Here is a 24,646-nt window from a genome sequence, read left to right as displayed (position 1 = left end):
ATCCGTCCTTCAAAGAGGCCTCATAGCTGAGAGGCTGCAGGAGTAATGTTGGCCACCACAAGTCAGCCTTCTTTGCTGGTCTCCACTCCAGACACCTGCCAGCCCAACCTGGTCCTCCCCTGCCACACTGACTGAAGCCCACACCCCTCTCAGGTTTGACACCCCACTTCCTCCTTCCCTGCCCTGCTCTCCACTGCTTAGCCTGCTGTGTGACCTTGAGCAAGTGGCTCTCCCTCTCTGGGGGCTGTCCTCTCTGCATGGGCTCACTCCTGTCACACCGAGGGCATAGGAGAGATCTATGATGCCCATGGATGATTGGTCTTCCTGGGTTGGGTCTTTTGAGGGGTGACCGTGTGGAGCCCTGCAGTGGGGGCAAGACACCCTCCTGTTCGCTGGGTATCTTCCTATCTCCCATCTCTGGATTATGTCCCGGCTACGCTGCTTTGGAAGCTGAGGCTCAGAGAGGTAAAGGGGCTTGCCTAAGTCCCCACAGCTCAGCAGGGGCAGGATTCAGATGGGGAATGCAGACCTTGTCAGTGCCAGGCCACCACTCCCACGAGCATGTCTCAGTGTTGGATCAAGGGTTGGGAGCTGGGCTCCAGGTCTTCTTCTGTCTGGTGGGGTGAGTGGCAGTGTTGACTGCAGCTGGCAGCTGCGAGGAGGGAGTAGTTGAGGGAAGCAGCACAGTGCCTGCTCGAAGTGAGAGACAGGCCTTCAGATAGCACTGCTGTTTGTTGGCTGATCCCTACTCCATTCTTCCCAGCAGCTCTGCAGTGAGTGTTATGAGCCCACTTTTGGGGGAGGAACCTGGGGCCGAGATGTGTGCCTAGTCAGTCAAAGCTGGGGCCCCAACCCTCCCTTCCCCACCTGGGCTCTATCCTCACCCCAGTACCCCGACATGACCTCCTGTGCTCCATGAGGGTGTGCTTGCCCTGTCTCCCAGCCTGGTCCTCCGTCCCAGGTGACTGGACATGAATGGGCACAGGGCAACCTCCCCAGGGGCGCTCATGGATGCCCAGCCCACGGAGCCTGTTCCCTCCCTCCGGAACTTTCCTTCCCTTGCTAGGTGAGCTGTAACCTTTCTGCCTTCCCACTTTGAGCCATGTGCCGACAGCCAGAGTGGGCGGGCAGGAAGCTGGCAGGGAACATGCCCAGGACATGGCCAAATTCTAAAAAGCCAGAGCTGGGAGAGGCCTTACAGGTCACCGACCCTGGGTTCCGGTTGTCTGGACAGCTTGATCAGCCTCATAGCTGAAAAAGGGGAGGGTCTGTCAGTCCGATCAGAACAGCAGCATCTGGCAAATGAAGTTGGTACAGACGGTGGGCGGGGGTGGTGGACCTTAAAGACCACTGGCCAGAGGGTCTTTTGGGGGGCACTCTGGCTGTTTCTGCTGAGATCTGAGGATGCCTGGCCCCGAGGCAGCTGACCCCCTTTTTACATAGCTCCCTAGATCTGTGCTGCTCAAGTTTTAAGGTGCATGGGAATCCCTGCGGCCTGTTAAAATGCAGTTCCATGTGGAACCTCCAGGAGGGACTGGCAGGCTTCCAGGGAGCCCTAGGGGGTCTCTCAATGTGGGCACAAGGAGGCCTTTTCCTGTGTGGTAGGGGGGGTTGCAGCAAAGGAGAAAACAGCCTAAATGTCCTGCAGGGAGGGTTTGGCCCTGCATGATGGGTCATCCCTGCTGGGGGAGGGAGGGGATGCTCTGGAGCAATTAAAAGGAGGGAGGACAATCCAGTCCCATCCATATGGGTCTTGTGTGAGGATGAGCCCCCTCTGAGTGCAGGGGCTTTCCTGTGTCATTGGCCAATGTGACCCATGCTAGACTGTTTGGCTGGGCTATGGGGCACACAGCAGGTGCTCAAGCAGTGTTTCCTGGATGGCAGAACCAGTGTGCTGGCGTGGAAATACCTCCATGACCTAGCAAGTTTCAGAAGCTTGCGTTGGCCACGCTGACATTTGGGGGCCCGATGATTGTTTGTGGGGCGGTGGAGGGAGGGGGCTGACCTGGTCATTGTATGCTTGGCAGCATCCCTCACCTCTGCTCATGAGATGAGCCCTACTTGTGGCAATGAAAACTGTCTCCAGACATTGTCAGTTGTCCCCTAAAGGAAAATCGGTCTGTGGTAGGAAATGACTGTTTGTGGATGGAAGGAGGGGAGGACGGGTGTTTGGGAGGGTGGGAGAGAGGCTCTGTGTGGCGTCCATTCAGATGCGGGTTCCACTGGGAGCCTCTGGAAAGAAGGGCAGTCAGCCTCCCCAAACCCTTCAGTAGTGGTTGGAGACTTGGCTCCAAAGAGACTTAAGCTTTCTCCGTTTTTGTTTTTGTTTTTTATATGGAGATGATACCTGTGACTTGAATACTTAAGTAAATTTTAGAACTAGGAAGGGGACAAAGGACTTCTTCTAGATTGTGAGGGTTTGGGTAAAGTGTGTGCCTGCGGCACCCAGCACAGTGCCTGGCAGGCCGTGGGAGTGCAGCCGAAGGAAACCACTGTTGCTTTATTGCTGTATTTTGTTGCACATGTTCCCCACCACTGGCAGCCCTTAAGCATATGGAAACATTAAGACCCCATTTGCATGTGAACAAATTATCTCTGAGAGAGGGGAGACTTTCCCAAGGTCACATGGGAAAGTAGAAGGGAACTAGTCTTCGTGGCCCTGAAGTAGGGGCCATTTCTCCCCTGTCGCCCCGGGGCCCCTGCCAGGTGTTTGGACCTCCTGGTCATCCCACCTGTGGACTGAGGCCATCTGGGCTGCTTCAGGTCCCCCAGCTTGGGGCTCACTTGATGTTCACCCACCCAGCTGGCGCCCAGGAAGCCGGCAGAACTGGAAGTGGTGGGGGTGTGGCTTGTGGGAGCTGAGCTGTTTTTGCCCTGCAGCACCAGCGGGACAGTCTAGGACGTAGAGCCTGTGACAGAGGACCCTGGCCAAGAAGGCTCCTGGAGATGGCCACTGGCTGCCAGCCTCGTGCAGCTTCAGAGTCACATTGTACCTCTCTCACTCAAATACCTGCCATGGCTCCCTAGTACCCAAGTCTGAATTTCTTTCCTGTGCCTGCTGGGTTATAATTCCATGCCCTTCAAAGGATTTTCCATGACATCACTAAATTGCAAATACTAATTATAGTGATAACTATAATAATAGGACCCAGAGCACCAACCGTTTTCAGGAAAAGTACAAAGTGCTTTCCATGCATTCTTTTATTTAATCTGGACAGAAACTATCTGGTGCTGCTGCAAGTCCGATTCTCATTTTACATATGAGGAGACTGATGTCCACAGTAGTTGAGTGTCTTGCCCAAGGTCACGTAGCTTCTGGCTCTGCTGGGATCTTCAGCCTGACTCTAGAGCCAGACTTTTAATCAGGAGGCCACCTACCCTAATCTTGTTAGGAGAATGAGCCAGAATGATGCCAGCAGAGAGGAGGCTGGGTGTCTAGAGCGCTGGGCCCAGGCCTGGCCTGCTCCATGACCTTGACCAGACTGTGCTCTCTGGGATTCCCCTGGGCTTTCTCGAAAACTGGCTCCATATTCCAGGGCTGAAGGTGTCCAAATTATGCAGCAAGCCTAGAAATCATCCCGAATTCATTTTTCCCCTCTTTTCTCCTGTATCACAGCATTGAAACATATCCCCTGTAGGAGAGCTAGAAAATTAGGGGGATGAAAAGGAGAAATACATGAAGTTCCAGTTAGCATTTTAGGGTGTATCTTTCTAGAGTATTTTTCCAGTGTAAATATTTATCAGCATGGGATCAGCCAGCCTTTCTGTCGCCTAACTTACCTTAGATGTCTTGCAGGGTAATGAATTTTTTTTTTAAGATTTGATTTGAGAGAGAGAGCTTGAGAAGGGGGGAGGTTCAGAGGGCGAGAGAGAAGCAGACTCTGTGCTGAGCGTGGAGCCCAATGTGGGACTTGATCCCACAACCCTGAAACCACAACCTGAGCAGAAATCAGGTCAAACCCTCAGCCAACTGAGCCACTCAGGCACCCCCAGCATAGTGAATTTTTAGAGGGTTGCATTCAGGTCTGTTGTGTATATCGTGGAATAGTTAATGAGAATATCTAATTAGAGGTGATGATAATTTAATAGCTGGCGTTTACTGGAATCCTCCTGTCGGGTCCTGCCCTGAGCACTTGCCTCAGCAGTCATCCCAGCAACCCTCCGAGGCAGGCCACTCAGCCCGTTTGACAGATTGAGGACACTGATGCCATTGCTGTGAACTGGCCCCAGGTCTCACGGCCTATTCCTTGGCAAAGTCAAACTTGTACTGGGTCCCCCTGAGCCGTCCCACCCCTGCCCTTAACCACTGTTGGGCCACCCCGCCCTTCGCCTCATCTCCCGTGTTCTCTTTGAGGCCGACACATGAGCTGGGTGCTGGCCAAGGACGGAAGGAAGGAAGACCAATTAGGAGAAGCCACGGTAGTGTACAGTGGCCCCGTCTGCAGCCCTGGGGAGTGCTCCTGCTTGGAACAGCGCCTCTGCCTGGTCTGGAGAGCCACTCGGCTGCTGTGGGAATTTGCCAGAGCTGCGTGGGATGTAATCCAGACTGGCTGGACTGGACAGATTTCCCAAGACTTGAGTGTGTAGGTGGCTGGAGCATCCGTGGCTTCTAGTCCTTAAAGAGTTATCAGGATACCCGGTACCTGGCCGTCTGCTGCGGTCACCCTGAGGAGGGGAGCCCTCGTATGAGCCTGGAAAGCCATTTCCATCTTAAGGTTCAGAGAGGTGAAAAGCCTTGTCCCAGGTCACCTTCAGGGCTCATGTCATCGACAGAGAGCGTGGGGGTATCCTGGGCCACATTATGGGAGCCCAGCGTGAGTCAGGGTGTGGATAACACTTTGGAGGTATTATCTTATTCCCTCTACGCTGCCGCAGGAGGTGGGCACTGCCTGTTCTCATTTGACAGATAAGGAAACCACCTCTCTTGTCCTCTTTAACCCTGGGCACCTGGGTGGCTCAGTCAGTTAAGCGTCTGCCTTCAGCTCAGGTCATGATCCCAGGGTCCTGGGATCAAGCCCCACATCGGGCTCCCTGCTCGGTAGGGAGTCTGCTTCTCTCTCTGCCTGCTGCTCTCCGTGCTTGTGCTCTCTCGCTCTCATTCTATCTCAAATAAATAAATTGTTAAAAAAAAATAAAACGCTAACCCTGAGTCCCTTTTCAAGTGAAATCTTCCATGGGGCACCCTCTGAGGGGTTGTATCAAAGAAGATTCTAGCCATTGAAGCTGGGTATGGGGCAGGGAAAGGAACCTCAGAGCTCGGCCACCCACTGGAAGTCAGTGGCAGGGAAACTGAGGCCCGGAGAGGGAAGAGGCATGTCCTGGTGGCACGGCAACTGAGCAGATTAGAAGCCCCTTCCCCTAGTCCTGGGTCACGGAATGTTACTCTCTGCTCTGCCTTCCGGGCTGGTGGACCACAAAGGCCACAGTCTGGGTGTCTCAGCTTCACATGCGGGTTGTGTGGTTTGGAGAAAGACGGGCCTGCCCTCTGCTTGCTCTTATGGTGAAGCTGCCATCTCCATGAATCCTCACAGCAGCCTTTCTTCTAAGGCTGGTTGGACCCATTTTACAGATGAGGAAGCTGAGGCACAGAGGCTGGCTGAGTGGCCACCTGGGGCTCTGTGCCCCGCTGGCGATTGAGGCACACAACTCGTTCTGTTTCCCTGCAGGGTTATGTTCGGTGTCTGGGGCCAAGGTTGCCCCAACTCCAGTCCCTGGTGTCCACTCACTTTGAACTTGAGTTCATATCCAAGGTCACTTGATGGCGTGTGTTGCCAGCATGGGTGGAGTTCATGTTTCTTCCTATTAGTCATATTGTCTTCTTTTATTTTTTATGTGAAGCCGAAAGACCCAGTGTTCTAGGTTCTGCCCTCAGGCTTTTCCCTCTTGCTCTTACGTTGGTCAGTGTCGAGAGGCAATGGGCAGGAACTGGAGCCCCCGCCCCTCCCCAGGCTGGAGTACAGGCTCTCTGGCTCCTGGAGGCCTAGTCTTTGGATGGCCTCCTGAGGGGCCTGGGAGTTTGGAGGAAGATTTCCCTGACTCTGATTTAACAATTCGTCCTGGTCTGTGTAGGTCACAGATCCAGACATCAGGGCCTTGGTGACCAACAGAAACCATGTATATCTTTTTTTTTTTTTTAAGATTTTATTTATTTATTTGACAGAGAGAGACACAGCGAGAGAGGGAACACAAGCAGGGGGAGTGAGAGAGGGAGAGGCAGGCTTCCTGCAGACCAGGAAGCCCATTGTGGGGCTCAGTCCCAGGACCCTGGGATCCTGACCTGAGCCGAAGGCAGACGCATAATGACTGAGCCACCCAGGTGCCCCAGAAACCACATATATCTTTATATTGCTTGCCAGTGGCTACAGATTTCTCTTCTTATCATAGCATGCACCTTCCATTTGCTGTGGGGCCTGCCCCTAGATCGTATTTATTGTTTTGTTATATGAGTGTATAGGTTACTTTATCAGAGCATTTTTTTGGTAATGCTGTCCTTAGCCAGATTCCACTATAATTGGTGTCCTTTTGATCCTTTGTATTTTATTCTATTTCAGAACACTCTAGGGGTGCCTGGATAGCTCCGTCTGTTAAGTGGCCAACTCCCAGTTTGGGCTCAGGTCATGATCTCAGGGTTGTGAGATTGAGCCCCGTGTCAGACTCCACGCTGGGCAGGGAGTCTGCTTGGATTCTCTCCCCTGCTCCCCCCTCCCCCAGCTTGCTCGCTCTCGAAAAAAAGAAAAGAAAAAAAGTACAGCACTCTTCTCAGAAGGGGCCCGTCCGTGTCACCAGGCAGTTGAAGGGCTCCATGGCACAAAGGGGTTAAAGGACCAGCTAGACGTGGGTCTGTGCCCTGATGCTGCCCTGCACCACTGTGTGGGGGCCTGGCCGGAGGGTGGGCACCTCGAATACCAGCTCCCGTGCTCTAAGCAGCATCTCCTCGAGCGGCGGGGTGGGATGTGAAAGGCAGACCCCTGGGCTTCATCACCTAATTTCCAAATCAAAATGTTTGGGTGTGGGACCCAGGGGTCTACAGCACAGAGGTTTGAGAACCAAAGGAAAGGGGAGGACGCACAGTGGTACAGTCACAGAGCCTGCTCCTAGTGCTGGCAGGTTATTTGTTTAACCCTCACAGCTCCGTTAGTATCCCCATTTCACAGATGAGGAAACAGGCACGGAGAAGTTAGGGAATACGTTCCCCCACCCTTTACCCATTCAGGGACTGCATTGCTGGTCATCTGCAGAACTAGGACTCCTACTCCAGTGCTCATTTTCCCACCCCTAACAGCTTCTTGGCAGAGGAATGGAGACACGGTCCCCTGTGGGTATGCATGGGTGCATGTGCCTGTGTGTGTGAGTGTACTTGTGTGTGCGTGTGTCCTGTTTGCATTGTTTACCAAGCAGGAGGCCCCCATGTTCCCAAGCAGGAAGCCTCGAATGGGCCATGCTGGAAGTAGGGGGGTTGCAGTGCACAGGGTGGGGCCAGGGCTGGGAGCCGGGGGCTGAGCTGGTGGCTACCTTGAGCGGCCACATGACAAATGGCTTTCCCATCTGTGCACTGGGTGGGGTAGGGTTTCAGGGAAGTGATTAAGAAGAGCTTGGGGGGGGGGGCGGCGCCTGGGTGGCTCAGTGGGTTAAGCCTCTGCCTTCCGCTCAGGTCATGGTCTCAGGGTCCTGGGATCAAGTCCCACGTCGGGCTCTCTGTTCAGCTGGGAGCCTGCTTTCCCCTCTCTCTCTCTGCCTGCCTCTGTGCCTACTTGTGATCTCTGTCTGTCAAATAAAATCTTAAAAAAAAAAAAAAAAAAAAGAGCTTGGGTTCCGGCCCTCTGTCGGACCTGGGTCCCAGTTCAGGCTCTTACCATCTGTGTGACCTTGAGCTCAACACCTTGCCTCTCTGAGCCTTACCTTCTCTGTCAGAGGCGAATCATAGTGTCTGCCCCCAGGGCGGTGGTGAGAAGCAGAATGCCCAGAGGAGCACTGGGCACACAGGGATTCCGCTCCCTGAGAGCCAGATGCCAGATGATTCTGTGTGCGTGCTTGTGCTGCTACTGCTTTTTTTCTTGTTTTTTTTTTTTTTTTTTAAATGAACTATTTGTTTTCCCGACTTGTACATTTTTCTCTCACCCACCAGAGGCTGGCCACCTGAGATCTCCCGCTGGCCCTTCTGGGATGGAGCCCAGAACCGAAATACACAGCAACTCCCACTGGGGCGAATTGCATCTGTATTTCCTGGGGTGGGCCTAAGCCTGCCCCCCCCGCCCCCCCCCCCCCCCCCCCCCCCCCCCCCCCCCCCCCCCCCCCCCCCCGCCGCCAACCCCCGGTGGGGGCGTGTGCTGCCCTGATTGCAGCATACCGGACCAGGGGGGTCGGCCAACAGAGGCCTGCGGGACAAACCTAGCTCCCTGCCCGCTTTTGTAAATTGGAACTCCGCCACCCGCCTTCCTTTTGTGTACAGCGGCTTTCATGAATGGAGAGGTGGCCTCACAGACCATGTGACCCACATGGCCAAGATCCTTGGCTCCCTGGCCCTTTACAGAGGAGACTTGCTGATCCAGCCTCCCCAGGCCACTCCTGTCTTTGGGCACCAGTTCCTCCCATTGTTATTCCCATTTGTCGGGTGGGAACACTGGGGCTCAGAGAACCACTCCAGAGTCACATGAGTGACACCACAGTGACCTCAGCCTCCTCTGAGTGGGGGAGCTGGGATGTGAGCCCTGGGCCTCATCACTCCCATCCCCAACTTGTGCCTAACAGGGGGCCAAACTGGGCCTCTTAGGGGGATCCTGGACAGCATGTGGGGGACCCTGCTTAGGTCATTTTTGGTAAAAAGTATAAAGATTTGGGTCTTCCTCTTGGTTCCCCTGCTTATCAGCTATGTGTCCTTGGGTAGGTGACCCCCACCTCGCTGAGTCCCAGTAAATATGTGGTAATAAGGGAGGGTCAAAGGAGGTCGTGAGAGTGGCGGGTAGTGAGGACAAAATTCAGTGATGTGTGTAAAATCCTTAGCTTAGGACCTAGCATACAGTAAGTGCTCAATAGGGGCGCCTGGGTGGCTCAGTCTATAAAGTGTCTGATTTCCGCTCAGGTCATGATCCCAGAGTCCTGGGATCAAGCCCCACTTTGGGCTCCCTGGTCAGCAGGGAGTCTGCATCTCCCTCTTCCTCCGCCTGCCCCTATGCCCTGCTTGTGGGCCTGCTTTCTCTCTCTCTCTCAAATAAATACACAAAATCTTTAAAAAAATAAATAAGTGCTCAGTAAGTGAGAGCTCATACTTGAACGTAGAGAGCCAGCCCACCTTCTCTTCTTCCCTTTTTAAGCACTGAGAATGCTTTTATGCTCCAGAATTAAACTTTGCCCTCTTCCTCTGGCTGGTGTCCCTCCAGAGTAGGGCACAGGTCTCTGATTCCCAGGGGCCTGGCCCCAGAGAGCACCTCCCCAGGGTGTCCGGGTGGTGAGGTCTGTTGGGGGGGGGCGGTAGCCATGGCAATGGAATGTTTGGGAGCTGATGCCCACAGAGAGAGTTTGCCGGGCTGATGGCTGAGCCTGCCCACAGGGGCCCCGGGCCCTGCTGCAAGGCCACTTTGTAAGTACAGCGCCCTGCTGGCTTCCCTGGTGTCCTGTGCTCCAGACCCCACCCCCCAGTGTGGGGGGGGGGAGGCGTGGTGGGGGGACCTCTCAGCCTGGAGGAACCATGCTGAGTTTGAAAATTCACAGGAGCCTGAACCTGGGATCGGATCGGGGTGGTCTCAGTGTAAATGTCCCCTCCTTCTGCGACACCTTATGGCCTGTCTCCCTGCCCCACTGTGGGCATTTCCTTCTGAGCATTTGTCACAGGCCTCATTATCCCTCACGCTGCTTTCCTTGCTACCCCAGCAGGGTGTCAACTCCACGAGGGCCGGGCCCTCTGTCTGTTGCCCTCGATGTGTCCTAGTGTCCCGGTCAGTGCCTCACACACAGTAATATGGTATAAACATTCGTGGAATGAATGAATGTGGGCCTAAGAGGATCGTGAACACTGAACAACCCTCTCCCCGTCCCTCCCTTCCAGTGGTCATTCAGGGAAACCCGTGGGTCAGTGCAGAGAGAGAGAGCAGAGTCCCTGCTGGCCTCCCCTGCTTGCCCCCATTTTATGAGTCACGTGACGTGACCCCCAGGACAACATCTTGGGGACGTAGCCAGCTTTGGAAACTGACTCTTCTCTCTGCTGGATGTGTGGCTTCTGCAAAGCACTTCAGCTCTCCACCTTTCAGTCGTCTCACCCATCACATGGAGATAAAGGGCCTCACCTTAAGAGGTTCTGGCCAGCATGAAACGAGAAAGGGAAAGGACAGAGGGGAAACAGCACTCGCTGTTTGTGGAGCGCTGGTCCAACGTGTCCTAACTTAGTTCCATCTCCCAGCACCCCTAGGAGATGAGTTCCTCTTTGGCACTGACCACACTGCAAATGCCCTATCAGGTATTGCTCTTCTCCCCATTTTACAGATGCAGGAACTGAGGTTCAGAGAGGCTCGGTGACTTGCCCAAGGTCACACAGCCAGTAGCTGGTGGAGCCTGGATCAGAGCCAGCCCAAGCAGCCTGCCCGCCCCGCCACAACCTTGCGTGGCATAGATTTCTAAATGTACTAGTTCTATTATTTTATTCTAGAGAAAGGCAGGATGCCGACACTCTGAAAGTATGTCTTGAAGAGAAACATGTTATCGCCAAACACCACTCCGGTGGTGTTTCGAATTGTCGGTATTTCCTTCTTGTCTTTCTTCTTGTGGTTTGTGTTTGCTCTTTGGTTCCGCTGATGTGGCAGTTTTGCTCTTGGGCATAATTATATGTATCCTGTCTGCATCACTTGTAAACTGGAGAAACGGGGAGGGGGGCCTCCCCCACCCACCCTGCCACACTGGGCTCTTGTGAGGATGAAATGCAGGCTGGTGTCAAATACACAGTGGTACTTAATCCATGCTGCCTTTCCTCCTACAAGAGAAGAGGGGCTCAGTGACCCCCCACATCCATGCATCTCATTTGTCTTCCAAGTCAGCGCCCTCCAGTAGAACTTCCTGCCCTTGATGGGAATGTTCTAGAGCAGGGGTCCCAGACCCGTTCTAAAAATGTCCAGATACTAAGTATTTCAGGTTTTGCAGAGTGGGTATGGTTTTTGTTGCTGCTTCTCTCCTTTTCCCGGGTCCCCTCCTCTTCCTGTCCTCCCTCTCCTCCTCCCCTTAAAAAAAAGTAAGACCTTTTTTTTTTTTTTTTTAAGATTTTATTTATTTATTTGAGAGCAAGAGAGAGAGAAAACAAGCAGGGAGCAGGGAGGGGAGGAGCAGAGGGAGAAGGAGAAGAAGACACATGCCCCCACCCCCCTAGCTAAACAGGGAGCCTGAGGCAGGGCTTGATCCCAGGACTCTGGGATCATGACCTGGGCTAAAAGCCATTCTTAGGGCTGAAGGTTGGATTTAGCGCTAGGGCCACTGTTTGCTCACCCCACCCCAGACCTGCCCCGTCCAGCAGGGTGCCCGCCCGGCCCCCACGGGGCTACCAGGCTCATGAAATGTGGTGGGGGCACTCAAGGAGCTGAATTTAAATGTAAATGCCTGACCAGTGGTTGGGTGGCTGTGGCAGCATCGCCCCCCCCAACCCCCCAGCCTGTGGCTGGCAGGCTTCCCAGAGCACAAGCACCGCACAGAGTACTGTGGCATTTCAAGGACCAGCCGGGGGCATCTGGGCCCCAGCCATCTCGCTCTTGGCCGGAAGAGCTTCAAGTGCCCTGGCCCTAATTGTTTTTATTTGTTCCAAGAGGCAGGCTTCGGCTGTGGGCCACCCGGGCCCCAGGAGCTCAGGGGGTGCTGGTCGTTGTGGTCACACCTGGACATCCCCCTTCTCCATCTGGGAGAACTCAGCAGCCTGCTTTTGCGAGGACAGGCCCAAAGTACAGATGCGAGGAGTGAGTGAAGAGGGAGCGAGGACAGAAATGCAGCAAGGGCCTTACACCTGGCGGATATCCAGCAACGCACAAATACTTTGGAGATTCTGAGTGCTCACTATGAATGGGTCGTTGGGAGCTTTCAACAAACAACACATTTTATGAGACAGGAAAACTGAGGCCCAGAGGACCGATGATTTATGTAGTCAGGGAGTCGTCCAGCTGCAGAGCTGTGTTCTGAAACCTCCATGTCCTGTGAAGGGGCCAAGAGCCCCAGACTCCACGTATGAGGCTGCGATGTGATTTCCCTTGCGGGCCTCAGTCTTCCCATCTGTAACAAGGGGGGAGGGGAGAACTAGGCTAGAACTCCTCCCCACTGTGAAGGGTAAGGACACAGCAGTGGAATGTACACCAGGAGCCTCCTTGGTTCCACCTTCACCCCAACTTCCTGCCAGACCCCATTGTACTCATGGCCTGGTTCCTTTAGTGCGATGGTTAAGAGCTGGGCGCCTGGGGGCACCTCGGTGGCTTAGTCAGTTAAGCGCCTGCCTTCAGCTCAGTTAATGATCCCGGGGTCCTAGGATCGAGCCCCGTGTCTGGCTCCCTGCTCAGTAGGGGAGCGTGCTTCTCCCTCTTCTTTGCCCCTCTCCTTGCTCATGCTCTCTCTCTCTCAAATAAATAATTAAGCTCTTTTAAAAAATGAAAAAAGAGCTGGGCATCTGAGTCTCACAGATATGGCTGGGCATTCTGGTTCCAGCAGTCCCTGGGTCAGTTGCTCTTCCTCTTTTTCTCTTCTTTAAAACTGGGATCCTCCTGTTCTCCTCGTAGGGGGACTAAATGATACAAGGCACTCACATAGTAGGCATTTGGTCACTACTGGGTGGCAGCCACAGGAGAATGTCCCACTGCCAGGGCACTGTATTTATCCTAGGTTAGGTTTGTGGTACCCTTTTGGAATTGGGCAGTGTACAACCTGTTCAACCATACCCAGCAGCCCCAGATGGTGGTTAGTGGTATAGTGGTGGTAATGGTTGCTTATCCTTACATTCCCTTTTCCTGAAGTTCAGGGTTCTTGGGCTGAGAGGAAGGAAGAACCCTGGCTGGCAGAGACTCACTGGCTCCCTAAGACGGTGGTGCCTTAGCTCACATTCTCAGCTTACACCTCTCTGCCTCAGCAGCAAGCCATTTCATTCCCTGTAGGACCAGGCAAGTTCAGACCCCAGCTGTGGCATCTTGGGCTCAGATGGCCTCCCCTGGCACTCCAGCTCGTCCCCCAGAATATTTCTCTCCAGAATCATCGCCGGAGACCCACTGGGGATCCTGACCCCCTCCTCTGCCCCTCTGATGGGGCCCAGCCCCTCCCCAACACCCACACGTAATGCAGCCTCTCCCTTACCTCTGCAGGGGTCAGCCGGTGGACAGTCTTGCCGAGCGGCCACAAGGACTGGGACCCAGCGATGAGAGTGCCCAGGGAAGGTAAGTGCATCCAGAAGGCTCCCCCAGATTCTGGGCTCCTCCAGACACTGCTCTAGAAAGAGCTGCTCCAATCCCCCGGCCTCTGCTCCTGGTCAGCCACATTCCCCTAGCTGGCATCGTCCTCTCTGGTAGAAATACAGTGCTGGAACAAGCTGGGTCCCAGCAGCGTGCAGGGGGGCAGGCCTCGGCAGCTCTTCGTCTCTTAGAGAGATGATGGTCCTGGTGGTAGAAGAAGGCTGAGTCCCACAGAAGATTGGGGAGCAGATTCCAGGCATGGCCAGAATCCAAACCATCTGCCCAGGGCTAGGGCCTTGGAATGCTGGCTGAGCCCCAACTTTCCCTAAACCTCATAATAGCTCCCTGAGAGAGGGTTATTATGCTCCCCCCCCCGTGGGGGAACAGAGGCTCAGAGGGGTAAAGCCCTAAAGCCCCTTGTGTAAGTTACCAGCTGGCAAGTGGCAGAGGGAGGATTTGAACCCGAGGCCGTCAGATGCCACAGCTGTGGCTCTCACCCACCATGCTCACTGCCAGGATGCTGGGACACCTCCCTGGACAGTGTCCAGTGGGAACCGGTCTGGCCTCTCCAGAGTTGGGGTCCCTGGCTGTGGATGGCCAGGAAGCTGCCTTTGGCTCTGTGGGCCACTGGCTATATCTCTCTATAAGGTCATCCTACTTTTTCTTCTCAAGGGATCCCCCAGTTCTTTGCTGTTTTCTGCTCAGGGCTGACCTGTCTGCTTTGAGCTGTTTTCTTCTGGTGGCAAAGACGGGCCTGTGGGTGTGTCCTGTCTGAGGACAGCGAACAGCTTGGCCTCAGCCTGGTGGGCTCCAGGCCTGCCACTCCAGCCGTGTGACTCTGAGCTGGTGGCTTCTTTCTGAGCTGCTGAGGGCGGGGCTTCCCTACCCCCAGGGGTGGTAAAGATTGTCCCATTACAGGAGGCATGATAACAAAAGTTTTAGTTGAGCAAGTGCTTCATATATGTAAAAAAACAAAAATCAGGTGCCTCGTTTTAAAGTGTTAATAACCTTGGATGCCTGGGTGGCTCAGTGGGTTTAGCCACTGAGTCTTGATCTCAACTCAGATCTTGATCTCAGGGTCGGGAGTTCAAGCCCCGCCTTGGTCTCCACACTGGGCGCAGAGCCTACCCCCACCCCCCCAAAAGAAAGAAAGGAATAAAGTGCTGTAACCAAATGAATGATCAGCATTAAGCAAACTTGGTGTGTTGTAACATTTTCCTTTTCTGCCTGTCCGTTCTTCCAGGCCTTTCTCCCTGATGTTTGGGATCCAAACCACTTCCAACCCCAAACATAAGCTGGAGAGTACACACACACGTGACCATGCACACTGTACCTATCCTTTCTGGAAAGAGCCTTCTCAAATTACCCCTTTTCTTCCTGTCTCTGCACCGCCCCTCCCATCGCTTCTGTTTCCCCAAAGCTCCATTCTCTTGCTCCCCACCAAGTGTCAGGTGGAAAGGGTGGTAGCTCTAATTCAAACTAAAGTGTGATTGATTGTCCCCCAGAAGCACCAACATGCAATAGTAAACAGAATTCTAGTCTCGAGTCTCATGAGCACTTGAAAGAGTTGATAGGTCCTTGGAGAGGTTTCCAAGTAGCTTTATGTCTTGTCCAGCCTGCCTTTGCCCTGAAAGTAGCTCTGGAGTCAGATTTCCTCATCCCAGACCCTGAATTCAGGGCACCAGGGAACCCCCACCATTGTTGGCAGCTTAGGACAGATGCAGTTTTCTGAGGAGAGGGGCCCCAGCCGTTTCTCGATGCTCCCAGAAGCCAGGGAGCCCAGGCTGAGATGAATCTGTGCTGTGTCAGTCGCTTCTAGAACCCTCCCAGCAGGATTTGAGGTCAGTGCACCCCACCCCTCTTTGCAGCCAGGAAGCTGTGGTTTACGTGGGGGAAGTGACTCTCCCAAAGCCACATGACCAGGAAATGCTGAGGCCTCTTAGCAGTTCGGACCCCAGGCCTGAGATTGTGCGTCAGATGTTGATTTCCCACTTGCTGTGGCCCCGGGGGGCCCTGGGCAGCCCAGACCGTTGGGTGTGGATCAGTCCAGCTGCATACCAGGTCCTTCAGTGGTTTCGGCTGAACCTTGTGTCCTTTGAGAAACACCGGCTTGGGCTCCTTTCCCACAGACCCCGCCCCACTCACCAGGCTGTGTGCAGCTCCCCAGCCCTGCCCCCCCTCCTCTTCCCACCACCTCCCCTTCCCACCTCCACATTGGCTGTTCCCTTTGCCAGGAACAAGCCCCTCTCTCTTCCCCACCCGGCTCTTTGAAAACCAGCCCAACCCCTGCAGGAAGCCTTTCCTCACCTACTCAGGTAGAATCCGTCACCCCCTCCCAGGTGGGGCTCCACAGTGTGGGCAGACCTGGGGGCAGAGGCTGTGTCTCTTGGCTCCCTAGCCCATCTCCTGACACGCAGGAGGTACTCGCTGAATGTGGGAATAAATAAGTACCCAATGATCATGGCAGAGACCAGTGACAATATCTTTTCAGATACTCCCTACGTGCCAGGTGCATTCCTCGGTTCTTAAAGGAGTCATGTAATGGCCATGCCATCCCTTTGACATTGATATTCTTAGACCCATTTTACAGATGAGGCTCAGAGAAGTCAAGTGTGGTGCCCCCTCAGGAAGGGGAAGAGCTGGGATTTGAACCCAGGGCTGCCTGCCTTCTCGAATGCCCGCAGACCCCAGGACGTCACTTCAATTCTGGAAAGATGTGGGAAAGGCAAAGGAGGGGCCTTGAGCATAAACTAGGGAGGAGGGCAGTCCTGTCATTTGAGGGGACTGGAGAAGGGGTGACTGAGCCGCGTGGACCCTGCTTCCCGAAACAAGCCCCCACTTAAAAAATTGCCCCTGAAGTCTGATCATCGTCCCTGGTGGGGGCGTGAGGAGTGAAGGCTCAAGTTCAGAATTCATTTCCTCAGTCGTCCCCTGCCCCTGTCCCCTTGGCACTCTCACAGTCCTGGCATCCCTGAGTCTCCCCAGGACCAGGATACCAGCAGGAGCCCCGTGCCTGACCTCCCTCCCTCCATTCTCACCCCTGCAGGCTCTCTCCCCAGGGGCTTCCTGAGAGTTAAATGCAGCTCCTTCCCCTGTCCCCTGAGAACCTGTGTGGCTTCTGTGCCCCCCCCTCCCCAGTTTTTCTCTCCCTCCCATCTGCCTCCTGAGGTTCTTGAACACCCCACACCCTCTTCCTTCTGGGGCTCTTTGTATTCTCTGTTCCCTTTGCCTGGAGCACTCCTCCCGTGCATCTTCACATGGCCCACTCCTTCTCACCCAGGACTCAGCTTGAATGCCACCTCCCCCAGGAGGCCCTCCCTGACCTCCCTCCTCCTTCCCCTACTTGATCCCTCTCACCATATAAGCCCGGTTTTTTCCCTGTGGCTCTAGCTTGTGTCCTGCTGCTTCCCCCACTAGGAGGTGAGCTGCTGGAGTTCAGACGGCCTGCTGCCTTATCCACTCTCCTGTCCCCAGCACTGAGCGCGGTGCCTGGCACCTTTTTATATTTAGTACCCATTTATCGAATGAATTACGCATTTACCATTTTACTCTGAGTGAATGGGTAGTGATTCCAGAAGAGGCCCAGAGCAGGAAGGATATTCCACGCCGTCTCCTGTATAGCACTGTGGTCCCTTGGAGCAGGTGCTCCCCAGCTAGGCTCCCCTTTCCTCCTCTTTCTTTTCTTTCTTCTTTCCCTTTCTTTCTTTTCTTTCTTTCCTTCCTTTTTTTCTTTCATTTCCCTTTCTTTCTTTCCTTCCTTCCTCCCTCCCTCCTTCCTCCTTCTATCCTTTCTTCCATTCTTTTGTTCTTTTCTTGATTTTATTTATTTATTCAACAGAGAGAACACAAGCAGAGGGAGCGAGAGGGAGAGGGAGAAGGAGAAGCAGGCTCCCTACTGAGCAAGGAGCCCGATGTGGGGCTCGATCGCAGGACCCTGGGATCATGACCTGAGCCAAAGGCAGATGCCTAACTGAGCCTCCCAGGAGCCCCTTTCCTCCTCTTTCTAGGGTCCTCCTGTCCTAGCACTTCTGGCTTCGCCCTGCTCCTTCAACCAAGGCACATCCCCCAAATCCTTCCTGAGCCCCTACGAGGCGCCAGACTCTGGAGAGACAGCCAGGAACAGAACACGCAAAAACTGTGCCCTTGCCGAGTGGATATGCGGCTGAATTGGGACGTTCCAGAGCACTGTTAACTATGCAAACATTCTGAGAGTCGATGTGAGAGTACTTACCCCCCTTCAACTGTCCGGCGAAGCCTGCCATCGAGATAGGTTTGTTAGGACCGGCGGCTCACAGATGTCCTTCTCTCTCTCCCCCCAGATGTGAGCCCCGCCGGCCCCCCGCTGACCGGTCGCTGAAGCAGGCCTGCCACCCCAGGCCCAGCATGCGCCTGTCGGTGCGGAGGGCGCTGCTGGCGGCCGGCTGCGCCCTGGCCCTGGTGCTGGCGGTCCAGGTGGGGCAGCAGGTGCTGGAGTGCCGCGCGGTACTGGGGGGTCCACGCGGCCCCCGGCGCGCCATGCGGCCGGAACAGGAGGACCTGGTGATGGTGGGCGCGAACCACGTGGAGTACCGCTATGGCAAGGCCATGCCGCTTATCTTCGTAGGGGGCGTGCCCCGCAGCGGTACGACATTGATGCGCGCCATGCTGGACGCCCACCCCGAGGTGCGCTGCGGCGAGGAGACGCGTATCATCCCACGTGTGCTTGCCATGCGCCAGGCCTGGTCCAAGTCCGGCCGCGAGAAGCTGCGGCTAGATGAGGCAGGCGTGACGGACGAGGTGCTAGATGCCGCCATGCAGGCCTTCATCCTGGAGGTGATCGCCAAGCACGGTGAGCCGGCGCGCGTGCTGTGCAACAAGGACCCCTTCACGCTCAAGTCCTCTGTGTACCTGTCTCGCCTGTTCCCCAACTCCAAGTTCCTGCTAATGGTGCGGGATGGCCGGGCGTCCGTGCACTCCATGATTACCCGCAAGGTCACCATCGCCGGCTTCGACCTCAGCAGCTACCGTGACTGCCTCACCAAGTGGAACAAGGCCATCGAGGTGATGTACGCCCAGTGCATGGAGGTGGGCAAGGACAAGTGCCTGCCTGTGTACTACGAGCAGCTGGTGTTGCACCCCAGGCGCTCCCTCAAGATCATCCTGGACTTCCTGGGCATCGCCTGGAGCGATGCTGTCCTGCACCACGAGGACCTCATTGGCAAGCCTGGGGGCGTGTCCCTGTCCAAGTGAGTGGAACCCTTCACCCAGCCCCCTGGCCCCGGGTCAGAGGCAGCAGGTGGGAAGAGTAGCTCTCTCTCTGAGCTGTGTGGCCTTGGGCAAGCCGCTGTGCCTCTCTGAGCCTCAGCTAAATAGCCACAAAAGTGGGACCATCTACTCTTCCCTTTTCTGAGAATCAGCAGGCTTTGAATGTGCTTTGTAGTGAGCCGTTGTGGGCAAAGGTTAACTTAAAAACACTAATCCGGAACCGGGTTGTCTGGGTTCCCTGCCCTGTGACCTTGAGCAGGTGTCTCAGCCTCTCTGTTGTGCCCTATTTTCTTAGCTGTAACATGGGGGTATAGTCTATCAACCTTCTAGCTACCTGTGAGCATCAAATAGGTTAATACATGTTAGGTGCTATTCTTCTTATTCTTATTGTTATTGTTGTTATTGTTATCACGTTAACATTGATGTGGCTTTTATTGGCACACACATCGTTCTCATCCTTGTTACCATGGAGTGAGTACCAAGGTGTGGTAAGCATTCAGTTAAGCCCCCAACGCATATTTTCTTTAGCCGCCACAGCAGCCTGAGGACATAAGAACTCCTATCCCCATTTTACAGGTGAAGAAACTGAGTCTCAGAGTGAAGTTACCTAAGGCCACATGGCTGGCAAAGGGTGGTGCCAGGATTTGAACTGAGGTCTGTTGGGGATTCCAGAGCCTGTGCTCTCAAGCTCTCTGCATCCGGGACCTCTCCTCTTTCCCTCCTTCTGTCTCTTGCTCTCCACCTTCTTCCTTTGGTGAGCCGTCCTTCTCCTGAGACCCAGAGCATGTGGGCAATGCAGGATCAGAGTGCGCCGTCTTTCTGTCTCCATCACAATCAGGCCCAGGCATCCCCGAGATGTTAGAGCTGGGATTTTGTAAGTTATCATGACAAAAAACAATCAGAGGACCGAAGGAGGATATCTTTGTTGTAGGAAATAGGGATGATTTCCCTGGGAAAGGAAAAAGTCTACAGTCCCACCATGCACACATTGATTTGGTATGTGCTGGTCCTTTGTCGGGGGCTGTTGAGAACACTAGAGTCCTAGTGAACCCCAACATGTCTCCCTATAACCTTTTTTCACTTTGTGTTTGGGAATACTTGCCCGTGGCCCCCCACCTGCCACCGTGACATCATTTTGGACAGCTGCGTAATAATCCACTTGGCAGAGCACAGTGTTCTAGTCAACATCCCCTGTTTGTGGACGCATGGGTTCTTTCCAGCTTTCTTTACTCCTATCAAGTATGGCTCCCGTTTGTGTTCTGGGACGCCTGTGTCTGTGTCATTTCTGCCTTACACAGTCCTGGAGATCTGGAAGCGTGGAAAGGCCATGCGTATATCTGAGGTCTTTGACACAGTGAACCGAGTTGAGATTTCCATCCCAGTCTGAAGACTGCAAACCTGTTACTCTTCCCACCCATCCCCACCCTTCATCCTCCCTGCTCTCCTCCCTCCTGGTCCTGGCCTCTTTTTCCTGGTTCTTCCCAAGTTATCTCTTAGGTGGGAAGGAGGCATCTAGAAATAGACCCTGGATCCTGGGAGTTTCCCTCCCTCAAACGTACAAGGCCCTTGACCTGTAGTCGGTAGGATCCTCATGATTCAGATGGCCGGTTGCGCCCGTCCTAGGGGAGAGTGGAGAAGCACATTCAACAGGTTGGCGGTTCCACTGTTGCAGCTGAGGGTGAAAGGAACCAAAGTAGCCATCTTTAGGGGCATGAGGGAAAACAGCTGTTCAGGGACACTACACAGCTGGAGAAAAGAACAAGGCATTGAGTGCAGAGTCATAAACCAAAAAGCACAGCGTCTGATTTCTGCTTTAAAACCTACAAACCGAACTATAGGATTTCCTTGTGTGTGTGAGAGAGGGAGAAAGCTAACACCTCCTGAGACTTCACAATGTGCCATATACTCCTCTGAGAGGAACTCTTTTACTCCCCAGAACAGCCCGGTGAGGTGGGTTCTGTCATTATTCCCAGTTGTAAGTGAGGACTAATGGAGGAGGTTCAGAGAGGTAAAGTAGCTTTCCAAGACTACACAGCCGGTGTCGGTCCAGCTGGCATTTGAACCCAGGCAGCCTGGCCCCGGAGTCTGCCCTTAGCCACTCTCCTGTATAAAGCACAGAAAACGGATTGAGAGGGTGGGCCGCCCAGATGCTAAGACGAGGTCCCTGTAGGGAGCTGATGCTGGGAGTTGTGGCCACTCTTAGCCTTACCATTGGTGTTTTATAATTCTTTCTCAAGAACAAAATATCCTTCTTAGCTGCAAAAATAAAATGTTATTTTTAAAAAGTCATGACGTCCAGGAAGCAGAATTTGAAGTGCACATCGCCTGGTACTGTCTTCCGGCTTCTTGCTGCGTGCTTTTTTTTTTTTTTTTTAAATATTTTATTTATTTAACAGAGAGAGAGGTCACAAGTAGGCAGAGAGGCAGGCAGAGAGAGAGGGAGAAACAGGCTCCTCACTGAGCAGAGAGCCTGATGCGGGGCTCGATCCCAGGACTCCGAGACCATGACCTGAGCCGAAGGCAGAGGCTTAAACCACTGAGCCACCCAGGTGCCCCCTTGCTGCGTGCTTTTATCCCCAGTGTAGTACAGAGGAGGTATGAGGAGGCCAAGTGACTTGCCCACAGCCTTGCATCGAGGGGGGCACAGCTGTCCCGGGGCCAGGTATCCCCAGCCTGTCCGGCTGCCCCAGGTGCCATCAGGGTCTCCCTGTGCCCCGCCCAGCCTGTTCTTTCTTCCCAGGATTGAACGATCCACAGACCAGGTCATCAAGCCTGTGAACCTGGAAGCCCTCTCCAAGTGGACTGGCCACATCCCTGGGGACGTGGTGAGGGACATGGCCCAGATCGCGCCCATGCTGGCTCGGCTCGGCTATGACCCCTATGCAAACCCGCCCAACTACGGCAACCCTGACCCCATCGTTGTCAACAACACACACCGGGTGAGTGTGTGCGCACTGCACTCTCGGCCTGCAGTGAGGGTGGGACGTGGGGAAAGTATTGTATTTCCATTTTTGCTTGGGCCACAAGGAAGCTCAAAACCAGTTGGTAGCCGGTCTCTCTCACACTAGAGCATCTCACAGTGGGTCCATTTGTGTACTGATTTCATCTGATTTCTCTGTTGTTTTTCACCCTTTTCCCACCATGTCCCTAGCTTTGTGTCTGTAAAGCTCATCAGGTCTTTGTTGAGACAGAGTATAAATTAACTATCGGTCCCTTTATTGCCCCCATAAATTTTAATGTTGATTTCTCGGACAAATGTGAGCTCGGGGCAGTTTCAAGTACTTTTTAAGCCCTCCTTTGTTGAAGTGGTCAAGGAAAACAACTGAGATGAGATGTTTTTAAAGCAGTAAAAGTCAGCTAATCCTGCATAAAGGAAGAGTTAGCAAGTTTGTGGTCTTATTTACATGTTGCTCTCATGCAGTTTCGAGTCTCCTTTGGGTGCGGTGTTGTGACTTCTTAGAGGCACTGAGTTAGTGAAAGTATTTGAGCATGGGGCCCAGGCCTGAGGCCCTGCTAGCCCTCACACCATTAAGATCCAGAGTCTTAATTCTGGCTACGCTCAGCATTTCCAGACACATTGCTGATTTTAGAAAGTAAACAGTTCTTTCTTTTTTTTTTTTTTTAAAGATTTTATTTATTTATTTGAGAGAAAGAGAGCAAGAAAAAGAGAGACAGCACTAAGAGGGGGCCTAACACAGGGATCGGTTCCAAGACACAGAGATCCTGACCTGAGCTGAAGGCAGATGCTTAACTGACTGAGTCACTCAGGTGCCCAAAAAAGTAAACATTCTTATGTTGACGAGCCAAGGAACAAAGTCATAACTGCTGTCACTTCCCCTTTGATTCTTCAGTGACTCAAGGAGAAAGACTCCGATTGGTGCTAATAAGGCTTTAACGCCTCTCCCACACAGGCGGGCTCTCTTAACCCTAAGCTTTGGGGGCTCTGCCCTTGTGACTGAAGTGGGTCTGGGTGCTTCTCTCCCCCTTGACGTCTGTAGATTTTGCAAACATCTGTTTGTGGAAATACTCAGAGATCCAGTGTAGATGTGCAGGCCGTGTTAGTGTGAATATTCACAACCTGGATGTGGTCAATTTTTTTATTATTCAATTGTCTTAAATATTTATTAATTATTATGTTTATTTTTTAAGAGTATCCTTTAGGCCTTACTTAAATGTGTTTCATACACTTTTCTGTACATATGATGTATTTCATATAATATTTTTGTACCTATTGTGTATATCTTTATATGATTAAAAAAAAATCATTTAACTGGGTTAAAAAGAAGAAACAGCAGCCAAGCGTGATCTTGAACTCCATCCCCCAGGCTCTTTGCGCCTGCAGGGGCTGGGCCAGGGTGAGGACCACAGTGACAACGGACTTTCCTTACCCTGTGTCCTTAGTTAGGGGCCCAGCAGCAACTGCTCTGAAGTCTCTTTATTTTTTTTTTTTTAAGATTTTATTTATTTATTTGACAGACAGAGATCACAAGTAGGCAGAGAAGCAGGCAGAGAGAGAGGAGGAAGCAGGCTCCTTGCTGAGCAGAGAGCCCGATGCAGGGCTCCGTCCCAGGACCCTGGGATCATGACCTGAGCCGAAGGCAGAGGCTTTAACCCACTGAGCCACCCAGACGCCCCTCTGAAGTCTCTTTAAAAGGCAGAGAGCCCCAGGGTGCCTGAGTGTTTCTTTCAGTGGGTTTAGCCACTAACTTTTGATTTTGGCTCAGATCATAATCTCAGGGTTGTAAGATCGAGCCCCGTGTTGGGCTTTCTGCTCAGCAGAAAGTCCGCTTAAAGATTCTCTCTCTGCTTCGCCCCCTCCTCTGCTTGCTCTCACACACTCTCTAAAATAAATAAATAAATAAATAAACATTTTTTAAAAAGTAAATAAATAAAAAGATGGGAAGCCCCTGGCTTGTCCCAGGATGCAGGTCAGAAGCTCCCACCGTAAGACCTGACTTTGTGTATTGTATACAAATTTAAACATTTTGATGAGCAAGATCTGCTCTCTGAGTCTCTGTTTTTAATTTGTTTCAAAGGGAAGATGTCCCTGGTTTCTTCCCAGGCGGCTGCCTGACACTTGTTTAGTTTTTATGGTAGTTTTGCTATTACTGCAAAGATAAGTTCCTGCATTGAAAACAGCCCATGCGTGTGTGTTTCTGCACATGCGTGTGTATGTTCCTGCGTGCGTGTTTCTGCGCATGTGTACCGCGTGCGTGTTTCTGCGCATGCGTGCGTGCGTGCTTCGTTGTAGACACTGGGTGTTCCTGTAACAGATCTGGCCATGCGGGACACTCAGACACTGGGAGGACCCTGGTGCTAATGAACTTGTCTGCACGTACGCTGCCCATTATAGCTACCAGCTACTAACCTCCTGTAGCTACAGGGTGTGATGGGTCAAATCTGGTCCACATTGAGTGGCGTTGTTAAATGTAAACTACACATTGGATTTGGAGCTCCTGGTAGCAAACACAGTATATCAAGTTTCTCGTGAATCATTTTTACATTAATTGTACGTTGAAGTATGAATATTTTAGATATCTCAGGTTAGATACAAGATAGAACTGGAATTACTTCATTTGATTCACTTTTGGGGGGTCCTTTTTTTTTAATGTGACTATTAGACAATTTAAAATGACATAGTTTGTTCACATTACATTTTATTGGACAGTGCTGGCCTCTGTGGTGCTTATATATGGAGAGGTGGTGGAAAAGCCTGGGATTTTCTTTGCCCTAGCTGTGACCTCTTCCTAGCATGCTTTTCCTTCAGAGCTCGGCTTGTCTGGTTTTCCTTGTCACTGAGGGCTCGGCTCAAAGGTCACTTGTTCTGAGAGTCCTTTGGGACCACCTGCTCAAAATAAACCCCTTGGTCACTCCTGAGCACATCCCTTTATTTTTTTCCTGGTACTTCCCATGGTTTGATATAGTTTTGTTTGTGCTTATTACTTGTGGATCCTCTGGCTCCCTCTCTAGAATGGAGGCTCTAGGAGAAAAGGAATTTTAATTGT

At 53.0% G+C, this 24,646-nt stretch overlaps 1 protein-coding gene across 3 annotated transcripts in view; it reads left to right on the top strand.

Moving 5' to 3' along the window:
* Positions 1-24,646, top strand: part of TPST2 (tyrosylprotein sulfotransferase 2) — a 47,947-nt gene that overhangs the window by 17,785 nt on the left and 5,516 nt on the right. For 2 of the 3 annotated variants that reach the window (XM_046025744.1, XM_046025742.1), the window contains 3 exons: positions 13,311-13,382; positions 17,717-18,622; positions 21,364-21,580. In XM_046025744.1, coding sequence (XP_045881700.1) covers positions 17,781-18,622; positions 21,364-21,580 — 1,059 coding nt within the window. In that variant the 5' untranslated portion in view covers positions 13,311-13,382; positions 17,717-17,780. The remainder of the gene's footprint in view (positions 1-13,310; positions 13,383-17,716; positions 18,623-21,363; positions 21,581-24,646) is intronic. The other variant, XM_046025743.1, reaches the window with a different exon arrangement.

The sequence above is a fragment of the Meles meles genome, chromosome 12, assembly GCF_922984935.1.
Source record: "Meles meles chromosome 12, mMelMel3.1 paternal haplotype, whole genome shotgun sequence".
Classification (NCBI taxonomy): Eukaryota; Metazoa; Chordata; class Mammalia; order Carnivora; family Mustelidae; genus Meles; species Meles meles.
The sequence above is the reverse complement of the archived record's forward strand: the minus strand, read 5'-3'. Positions and strand labels throughout refer to the sequence as shown.